Source organism: Oncorhynchus nerka, linkage group LG28 (assembly GCF_034236695.1).
Source record: "Oncorhynchus nerka isolate Pitt River linkage group LG28, Oner_Uvic_2.0, whole genome shotgun sequence".
Taxonomy (NCBI): Eukaryota; Metazoa; Chordata; class Actinopteri; order Salmoniformes; family Salmonidae; genus Oncorhynchus; species Oncorhynchus nerka.
In genome coordinates, this window is record NC_088423.1 from 66,579,245 (window position 1) to 66,590,365 (window position 11,121).

General features: G+C 42.6%; 2 protein-coding genes across 2 annotated transcripts; both read right to left on the reverse strand.

The window, feature by feature from the left end:
• Positions 1-1,048: 1,048 nt before the first annotated feature.
• On the reverse strand, positions 1,049-4,312 carry LOC115113558 (probable RNA polymerase II nuclear localization protein SLC7A6OS). The gene is given in 6 exon segments (XM_029641341.2): positions 1,049-1,545; positions 1,685-1,817; positions 2,625-2,831; positions 3,048-3,113; positions 3,116-3,355; positions 4,049-4,312. Coding segments are annotated over 6 exon segments (948 nt in total). The 5' UTR covers positions 4,241-4,312; the 3' UTR covers positions 1,049-1,435.
• A 1,299-nt stretch (positions 4,313-5,611) lies between these two features.
• Positions 5,612-10,803, reverse strand: LOC115113557 (adhesion G-protein coupled receptor G1-like). The gene is made up of 12 exons (XM_029641339.2): positions 10,644-10,803; positions 10,082-10,145; positions 9,609-9,699; positions 9,290-9,424; positions 8,895-9,023; positions 8,671-8,725; positions 8,457-8,548; positions 7,777-7,895; positions 7,245-7,525; positions 7,040-7,139; positions 6,655-6,935; positions 5,612-6,544 (listed from the first exon to the last, which is right to left on the reverse strand). Exons 1-12 carry the CDS (start codon positions 10,702-10,704, stop codon positions 6,435-6,437), a joined length of 1,518 nt encoding a protein of 505 aa, XP_029497199.2. The 5' UTR covers positions 10,705-10,803; the 3' UTR covers positions 5,612-6,434.
• Positions 10,804-11,121: the final 318 nt, after the last annotated feature.

An 11,121-nucleotide genomic window follows, 5' to 3' on the forward strand; every position in this document is an offset into this window, starting at 1 on the left:
GCAAGACAATATTTAAATGCCCTTGAATGGGGTATAGTAGTAGCGGTCCTGCGCACCGGTGAGTGTGTCAAGAACTGCAACTCTACTGGATTTTTCACGCTCAACAGTTTCCCGTGTATATCAAGAATGGTCCACCACCCAAACGACATCCATCCAACTTGACACAACTGTGAGAAGCATTGGAGTCAACACGGGCCAGCATCCCTGTGGAATGCTTTCAACATCTTGAGGCTGTTCTGAGGGCCAAAGGGGGTGCAACTCAACATCAGGAAGTCGTTAATGTTTTGTACACTGCATATGCCAAAGGGACATGCAAACAGACTGATTTTTATAAATATTGAAATGTATTTCTTTAAATACTAAAATGTATTTCTTAAAAGTGATGCTACGGTCTGTGTTTTCGTGGAGCTTATGAGTTATGGATGATTTTTGGAAAAGGGGAACAAATGACTCCGTCTGCCATGTGGTTCACCACAGCTCTACTACTGTCCTTTAGTTCAGTGTTTTTTCCAGCCCTCTGGAAAACTTATCACGTGCTCATTTTTCTGTGAACTGCTGATTGACCTTAAGGTTAATGTAGTATTCAATTATGTAAACTATCCACAGTATTTGTCCATACGCACACATTTTCTGTAATGGGGCTGGGCCTCTGTCAAATTATACAATATTCATTAACCTGAAAAACCAATCCCACCCAGACATTCTCTCTATTGCTTTGGAAAATGTGCAACAGCCCCAACTAAAAGCCATGCAATCTCAGCAATGGCAAACGTCAACATGGTCTTTGGAGGGTTACTCATGAGGTCATGTCAGCTTTACAAACAGTTTGGGATCACTTGATGGGCTTATTGGGGCAGCAACAGTGAATTAAACACATGCAAAGGATCTCCTGGGCCAAATCTCAATGAAGTCACTGAACTGCAGTATATTTTTTTTCTGGGGAATGACAGCTGGCAAACATGACTGAGCAAACTAACTTCACAAAATGCCCAATGGGAGATTTGATGGTTATCTAATTTGTGTAGTTTTAGCAAGAAAACTTCTTAACCAGTTTGCAGTATATTTTAATTCATTACAGCAATAAATGCACATTTATTTTGAAAGCTTTATTTTATACACATCTACATATTTACAAAAGGGATTCAGAGTTAATCTTTCAAACTTCACTCACACATCAAGAGTACAATCTCCATGTGACAGGGAATGTAGACCCAAACATTAACACACAATGATTCACTACCATACGCTTACATGTACATACTAACATGCACAAAAGGCAAACACGCAGTCCAAACCATCTCACCAACATACAAATTTAACAAGAAGCACACAAAGTATACCACGGTTGTGCGACACATCTCACACAAATTCACACCAACACTTGCACAGTAAAAAAGGACACTCAAACACATCCACCAATACTCGAAGTTGGAGATCAGTCGGAGTCATCCTTGTCTCCATCGTCATCATCCAATTCTTGCATCACCTCGCTCTGGTACCGGTCCCAGGATCTCCGACTGTACGAGTGCTCCTCTTCCCAGTACCCTTCAGCATGAGAACGGCAAAATGAGGTTCCGGAGAGAAACTAGTAACACAACTATCCTGAATACGGGAGCTTTGATAATCATTGCGTGAAGCTTTTGTGAAGTTTGTACAATGAAAAAAAGAAAAAGTACTAGCCTACCTCCATAGCGCTCCTCTCTGTCGCTGCCATCCTCACCGTCTTCATCTGGGTAGTCATTCCTCCAGTTCCCCTCTTCATTCTCATCATCCTCGTCCTCATACACTTCTTCCTCATTCACCACCAAGTCAGGCACCTGGAAAACCAAGACATCGAGGTTATCCCTCCTGCACCATTTTATGTTATTCAGATACTAACCTCATCCCAGGCTCAATTGCTACCGCATAGAGAGCCTGGAAACACAGTGCAACAAAGTGGGCCTTGCATTTGAAAGTGGCATGGGTTAAAATCGAGGCGAGAGAGAGCCTGCTACATCCATTAGAATTTGTAAAAAGTTATAACCGCAACCATAGTTTCGGGAAGCCCAATTGAGTCTGAGTTTGGGCACAGTTTGAAAACTTTCCCATTTCCCTTCCTTGTTTAGGCTCAAATCACTTTTACTGCTTGCGCTTTGAAATCCCTCAGAACCTGCCCTCTACATTGGGGTTCTGCTAGATGGTGACAGATCAGCTAAAAGCTCTGATGAAGGCCGCGAGGCCGATACTCTTAGTATCAGTGATACTACCAAGAGTGGTGTGCGGTTTCCTTTTTCCTTCATCTTGTTCAACTGTTGCCATGCACCTGCAAAGACACTGCTCAGATGTGCGAGTGCCTTTTGAATTTTGACAGATCAGCTAATGAAATCCAGCTGGACTTATTCCCAATCCTGCCATAGGCTCCATTCAAGTCCCTTTCTGAGGCACTGTGAAACCAGACAGTTTGAAAGAGAAAAAGTCATCTGGAAGACGAGATTAGTCAGATACCACAGCGGTTCACCAAACCAATTAGGAGGGTACAATTGAGATTGGTCTATGTGTTAGGCTAAGTTATCTGCATGGCTGTGAATGGTCATACTTGTATCATGAATGTGCATTGCATTTGAGTATTGGGTCCTGATCCTTACCAACTCTCCCTCGTCTGAGTAGGGCCTGACGGACAGGATGTCCTGGATCCAGCCTGCTGTGACTGTTTCCTGGTAGTAAAGGTCATACACGTAGTCATCCTCCTGTTCACGATGCTCAACACCCACACCCTCTCCAGACACACTCAGCTTCTCACGGATCATCTTCATCGAGTTACACAGGATAGTCTCTGGGTCAGGGGTCAGCAACTGGGAAACACAGAGTGCAGTCACACAATAAGCATCATATTCAAGCCATCCAAATATTAGGCCTGTAGTATGTCAGTGGCAGGTAGGCTACAATCTGGATCAACTGAACTCATCATATGGTAACTGTTGGCACTGATACGTTTACATAGGATATCCTGGTTTTAAGAACGTTTCCCCAGTTCTAGCTAAACATTAGGGAGCCCGGCTCACACTTACCTTGCTAGAAGCTTTGTCCTGGTCCCCATCCTCCTGGATAATGTCAAACACCTGAACTTCACCCAGGCTCCAGGCATTTTTGCCTGGCTCCTCCTCTGTGGGCTCTGGCTGCGTTGAGGGGGCTGTTCTGCAGGCAGCCCTGCTCGATGGCTGGAGAGGATCCTGTATCGCTCCTCCCGCCTGGTGCTCCACTTAGCGCTCCTTAGATCTCCTGCAATCCTCTGGGAGCTGCCTGCAGAGGGGCGCAGGGCGTGGGCCATGCGGGGGCGGGTCAGTGCTTCACGAACATGTGTCTGGACCGGGGCATCCTGAGAATATAGTGACAAAGTTGGGAAACAGTTATCCTAACAAAGAGGGTTGAGAGACTAATAAGACTGGCAGTGAATTACATTAAAGATTCACTAAATTTTAGTTAACAGAACTGTTTGAGTGCGAAGAACACATTAAGATTTCTACATTGAAAATAAAACAGAAGTCAGTCATAGAAACTAGCTACCTAGCTATGACTGACTTTCAGGACCATGACCACACAAGTCATCTGCGAACAAAAGTTATTTTCTACCCAAACAGGTGTTGCGAAAGATTATTTCCTCATAGCTAGATAGTTATACAAATTAATATTGTCCCATGGTCTTGAAATGGCATGAATACAAAAAGGCAGGTACACCAGATAATGGTGCTGTGAAGTTAACGTTATCTAGAACGTAGGCTGGCTGGCTAGCTAGCTTGCTAACGATAGCGGGCTAACAACACAGATAGCTAACGTTGGCTAGCTTGCTAATCAACACAAAGCGAGCTAGCCAGTTTGCTAAGTAAGGATGACTTGAGCTGGAGAGAAAATCTCATTTAGATAGCTAACTAGTAATAAACATAACGTTCGTTAACCAGCTGATAAGATAACCATAGTTAGTTAGCTAAACAGCAGACTCTAGTGTCTTGCGCAGCACCAGCCGACTGTGTCCAGCGCCCACGAGACACCGTGGTTTGACAGCGGCCCATACCTGTGATGCTACGGTCGCCACGAGTTTGAAGACCGAATTCTCAACCTCCGTATCATCGGGCTCAGGCACAGATTCCCCAGCGGTCTGGGATGTGGTCTCTGGTCGAATACGTTTACAGGCAAGCAGCAAAGCATCGGCAGGATCAGTTCCTCTCTTTCTTTTCACCCGGAGAATAGTGGTGCTTGGATCCATGGCTACTGCTCCAGCTGTCGCTACCGTAACTAGCTAGCTATAGTCGCACTTGTGAAAGAGGAGGCAGGGTTCTTCTTATTCTTCCACTTCTTCTATGAGGTTGAACGGCGGTTGGCATTCAATACATGTTGCATTACCGCCACCTACTAGACTGGAGTATAATTTTTCTATCTTTACTTTTACTCAAGTATGACATTTGGGTGACTTACTTTTTTCACCACTGATTCAATCTGTTTGTCAGCTCCAGGTAGGCTACACAAGTGGCACAAATTGATTTGCAATGACTCCAGCAACATATTTATTATATAACATGGTATGCTACAGTAGGCTATAATTCTTTGCTTAGGTAAAGCCTCGCCCTATCTCAGCTCACTGGTCACCATAGCAGCACCCACCTGTAGCAAGCACTCCAGCAGGTATATTTCGCTGGTCACCCCCAACGCCAATTCCTCCTTTGGCTGCCTTTCCTTCCAGTTCTCTGCTATCAATGACTGGAACGAACTGCAAAAATCACTGAAGCTGGAGACTCATATTTCCCCCACTAGCATTAAGCACCAGCTGTCAGAGCAGCGCACAGATCACTGCACCTGTACATAGCCCATCTGTAAATAGCCCATCCAACTACCTCATCCCCATACTGTTATTTATTTGATTTATTTTGCTCCTTTGCACCCCAGTATCTCTACTTGCACACTCATCTTCTGCACATATATCACTCCAGTGTTTAATTGCTATATTGTAATTATTTTGCCACTATGGCCTATTTATTGCCTTACCTCCCTCATCCTACCTCATTTGCACACACTGTATATAGACTTTTTCTTGTATTATTCACTGTAGTATGTTTGTTTATTCCATGTGTAACTCTGTGTTGTTGTTTGTGTCGCACTGCTTTGCTTTATCTTGGCCAGGTCGCAGTTGTAAATGAGAACTTGTTCTCAACTAGCCTACCTAGTTAAATAAAGGTGAAATAAAAATAATAATAAAAGAAGCACCCACTCTCTCTGGACAGAAGAAATACAGAAATGTCACTCCCACTGGGCTAGAATCATCCTTTGCATGACCATCGGGGCGAGGCCCGGGCTCGGAGGTCTTCAACACACCTGCCACCACAGGTAATTCATTCTCACTCGTGTCAGGTTCAATTTCTGAGCCATCAGAGACAGCAGAATATGGTTTATACTTGGCGCCATTCTTCCTCAACACATATCTTTCCATTATACTCACCTCTTCTCCTTCTTCCTTGCTGTCCATAACCACATCTCTCCGTTCACCATGCTCTTGCTACAATAAATGACATTACATTAAAGTTCAAAGTGACATTCTATGTATCATTAAACCGTTGGGGAAAAGGCTGAATCATAGGTTAGATAGTGTTGGTAAATTATTTTAATGAAACAATAAGAAAACATTCAATTATATATTCAATTATCTGATTAACACCACAACACCATTTTATCCAGTAGATAGGCTGTGTGCTAATGGCTATTTGCTCCATGTGTCACACTTTATGTGTCATATCATAAATGTCATGTTTACACCAGGGGTGAAAGTAAAGTGGTACGGTCTGGCGTCCACAAAATAAATGGTGGGGGTACGCTGTACCGGTAAAATATGAGCCTATCACAATCATTTAAATCAAAATGTCAAAAAAAACTGTGGCCTATTATACTATGTTTTATCATTACCGCATGTCAGAGTCAGGAGCATTTTGCAAATGGACATGAAAACAGGTGGCAGGCATATGCTCCAAAATGTCATGTGTTTCAACGAAAAGAATTATGCCAAGGCAGAGATGAGTGGCCGACACCGAGATACACGCAGACAGCAGTGGATGCATACATTCTGGCCTAATGCCAAATGCCAAATGTCATGACACTTTTTGGTGTTTTGTGTAACAGCTGTCTCTTTCCATTCACCACTGTTTGGAGGCTGGAAATATATTGCGAGTGAGTGAACGTGCGCGAGTAGCCTAGTAAAAGAGCCCTTGTTTAACAATCAGATGAAAACATCATGACTGGTTGTGTTTATGCCATAATAAAAGGTCATACATTTCATTTCTCGGTATAAGAGGCCTGTACCGGGAAGAAATTAATTAGATTTTCACATCTGGTTTAAACTCATTGTATGCATGGGTAAAATGGGACTTGGTCTGCAAACACTACTAAAGGTATGCTGGAATGTGTTGCAGGTATCAGTTGAGGTTTGTCTCCATCATCTTTTGACTGGAAGAGTCTTTCACAGAGGAGCGCTCTGGGCGGCCCTTATGTAAAAGGGCAAGAAACCACAGGAACAAGAAGACACCTGTAGGAGGGATTGAAAAGTCACAAATCACTCAGCGATCACTCAGATTTAAAGCAGTCAATCATACGTATATCTTTCCTTAGAGAGGTTGTGTGTGATAGGATACTGACCCTGGAAGCAGTTGAATACACTGAAGAGGTACAGTCCAGGGAGAGAAAGGGGGCCGTAGGTGCAGAACGCCAGCCCCCATGGTACTCCTAGCACACAGCTGAGCCCCAGGAGCGTGGCCCAGTCCTTCCACATTCTACCCTTCCCTCTCTGCCCCCAAAGTTTCACCACCACCACGCCTAGCATGGCTGTGTTGAAGAGGAAGACCAGGCCCAAGTATCCACTCACTGTGACGTAGCTGACTACCACTCCAGGGCTGTCTGTAGCACTGCTTATCCAACATCTGCAGTTAGACAAGAGTCCATTTGAACCTTTGTTTGTTTTCATGGCTATATATTTATTTAAATATTCACTTTCTGTCACAAAATACTGTGAATTGAACCTCACATGTCTGTTGATGAGCCATTATTGGCCCCCTTCATGTAGAAGCTATGTCTTCCGTAGACTCCTGAGAAACCACAGGCCACCACAGTCACAGTGGGTATGCCTGGAATCAAAGACTGCTTTTAGACTATACATTGTATGGTGCAGAATATCACTCAACTGTCATAGAAAAGAAAAAAAGACTCATGAGTGGAACTTGTGATCTCACCCCATCCAAACAGGCTCAGTTTGAGCAGGTATTTCCTGACATAGACGTTGAAGACGCGGACTAACAGCATGTAGAGATGGAATCCTTCAATGGCCAACCAGGTGAAGGTAGACAGGAGAGCCCAGTGCAGCATCAACCCAAAGGCCAGACAGACACGTCCCTCAGCCCCATCAGCCTCATGCCACACCCACCACTCGCTCAAGACGTAGGAGAGGTGCAGAAACAGGAGCGCTCCTGTCAGATGCACATGAATACCTATTGACTGTTCAGAACTCCTCTTCCTATGGGGACAGAAAACAAGAGGCTCAGGCCCACAGAGATGTTTATATAATGTATACCATTTATGCTCTATTTCTTTGATCAGTCTGTGGACATATTAAAAGGGCTAAAGTGAGTTCTCTTGCTTACCTCTACTTTGAATTTTATTGCTTGATATTTTTGACACATACGTTTATGAATATCTACTATTGTGTAGCTGCATGGTGGATGGTTTAACTACTCTGTTTATTTTTAAGGAAGAGAGAATGCTTACCTAAGACATGTGTACATGACAAGGCTTACTGTTGTGAAAACCACAGAGAATGATGAACCAATGTAGGATATGTAGCCTAGGTTGGCGGCATTCACAGGGTCTACCGACAACTTTGAGTTCTGTCAGTGGGAAAATAGCACAAGGAATCAAGAGTATGTTACCGGCTAGGACTGACCATACAAAAATGATGTCATTATTAAAGTGATAGTACACCCAAATTAACGTTTTGGCGTTGGTGGTACAAATCCAATGCAAGTCAATGGTACCTATTATCATTTTTCGCACTTCATGTCCAAATTATCCTAAAGTATCTACTATTGATTGGATAGCACAATTCACTTACTTATAGATGATTTGGACATGAAGTGCAAAATATGATAATATCTGTATCATTGTCTTGCATTGGATTTATGCCAAAAATGCTAAAACATTAGCATTTGGGAAACATGGCCAGGTTAACCAATCAAAGCATGGACTGCAGTCATACCTTGTCGAAGGACTGCTTATAGAGTAAGGAAATCATTATGACATTTTGTAATTTGGGTGAAGTGTCCCTTTAAAGTGAGTGTTTTGAAGACTTCTATATCAGTCTTTGCATGTCTTACACAGCTATGCTTTGTATAGAGTCATTCAAATAATTAAAGTAATCATCTATTTAAACAACTGTAGCACGTATTTACCACAAGCACAGCAAAGAAGCTGAGATGGTTGCAGCTGCACACAAACTCTCCGTGAATGAGGGTGGTGTTACAACCCTCTGAGCTCCAATCCCCTGCAGACAGAAAAGCCACAAATGTCACAACCACACACACACACACACACACACAGGAAAATAACATGGTAGTCCACAGCAGTGTTTCAACCACTAAAAGATGAGTCAAGCCATAACCCGACCTTCGCCATTATTCTTTTCTGAGTCCTTCCAGAAAACACAAGTCCCTCTCTCCGTCTGAAACAAAGGCAATGTAAAACACACAGTGTGTAAAATGTATGGTTACTTCATTGAAGTATAGACTAGATTAATATTTGTTTTAGAGATGCACAGTTACAGTCTTATTTGTCCAATTAATGTCTAAAGTTCAAGTAGCCTCCATTCCACAGTTTGTCCATTCACCCACCACATTTGTGTTTCTGAAGGCAATTCTGACAGGCTGGTCAAGGTCACTCACACCGTGGTCCCCCACCCTCACAGCCAGCACAGACTGCCTTAGGACCTCCCCTGATCTATAGCCTCGAACTAGACCGAGCTGTTGGCGACATTGGAGGAAAGTGCAACAGAAAGCAGTAACAGAGGAGCAAATGTCATTCAGAGAGGTCAAATGTTCCTTTTACTTTCATAAAAAAAGTAGGGAAACATCTGTATTTAACGAATTCACGATACTAAATCATATATTCATTGTTTTACTGTAGTGATAAATTGCATACCTGATATGGTAGCAGTGATACGATTTTGTCCGTTACCATTGGTTGGTTTCAGCTAAAACTAAGAATGGCCTATAAGTCAGTTACCAACCTTGAATAGAGAGCTGTTGAGTACAGCCATAGTAATGTGCACATAGTCAGTGGTATGAGAGTCGCTCCTCTTGCTTCTCTGGAGGGCATGTGCAGGGAAGTGCACTCTGTGTCCAGAATCCGTGCCCGCTTCTGCCTATGGTGGAATTATTAACGTACATTTACATTTTGAGCGCAACACATAAATCGGAAATAGCAAAAATTGCAATACGCAACAGTAAAGAGATAAGGCTGTATCTGAAGTCTTTGTTGCTGCACCCCAGTATATATGACTGAACCAGAAGGTTGTGAGATCAACAGCAATTAATTCATGATCTCACCTGATTGGATGCGTTGACAGACCATCTGTAGAAGTTTGGGATGTGCAGTCTGCCCTTTTGAATGCATCTTGTAATTCTATCCTCATAACACCTACCAAAAACACAAATCATCTTATACGATTTGACCCCTTTCTTATATTCAACTTAATCAATCTAATACATGGCTATCAAATCCCGTGTGGCTCAGTTGGTAGAGCATGGTGCTTGTAACGCCAGGGTTGTGGGTTTGTTTCCCACAGGGGACCACCAGTATGTAAAAGTACAAATCTGTATGCCCTCACTAGTGTAAGTTGCTCTGGATCAGAGCTCTAAATAACAATGTTACCCTAATGGACATTCCCATATGGACTAGCTAGATGTTTAACTGTGTAGCTAAAATGATACACAGGTACTGACTTTCCTTGTAATATCCATGGCACGTTAAAATCCCCTTACAATGGGGGATGATAGGTGCAGGGTTTTTATTGGAGTACCTGGTCCATGGCACTTCTTGGTGAAGGCAATCTTCAAGAGCATCTTTACAGTCTGGAAGATGGTCTGGAAACGTTATCGATAAGGTTAGCCATTATGGTGCATGTATCACTCTGAAAACGACTAAAATCCATACAAGGTACCAATGCTTCATTTCAAGACAACCACATCAAAACAACCAGATGAAAAACTACTGTAGGCACTCTAGCACTAAAGCCATTGCGGGTGACAAAAACTTAGTGGGGACCATTTCAATCAGGGGTGGCAAACCCTGGTCCTCAAGAGCCGCAATGAGTGCAAGCTTTTTTTCAGCTCAGTTGAGACACACCTGGTTGAACTAATCATGTATATTTTACAGACCTTGATTAGGTATCTTATTTGATTATGACAGCTCTCCAGGCCAGGGTTGTCCACCCCAGACTTTAATATTTAACTGGTCAACTCATTTTCACTGATGTCCATGAATGTCCAAACATGTTTACATAACCTTGACCTTGATACTCATCCACACATGCCATCCATTTCAACACTTGATCAACACATAGAAACAAAACAGGAGCTTACCATTGGTACTCAGGGTTGCAGGGATGCATATAAATATGAGAATTATTTCACAGATCTTCATCACGCTCTCCCTTTTTCAGTCTATGACCGCCGATGGGTTAATGGTCTGTCTTCTTTGTTGATCTTTGCCTGTGTGTTGATGTTTCCTGATTTCATATCATCCCCACAAATAGAGAGGGGGTTGGACATATTTATACATGCAGGAAGTTGATTTCTTATTCAAATTCGACATAGAGTATACTGTAGGCTGTGTCATTTCAAAACAGGATGAATACAAGTAGGCTATTGTAAACACAGCATGTAATGAATACAGCACTTTTATTAGTGGTTGATTCAATTTGTTAACATACAACATACAATTTAAGAAAAATCATCAAGAATAACACAATAAAGCTTAAAAGGATATTTCCTTTTTTTTTGGTGGGGGGGTGTTTGAGGGGTTAATGTTAGGTAAATTAATATATTAAAATAATTTCAG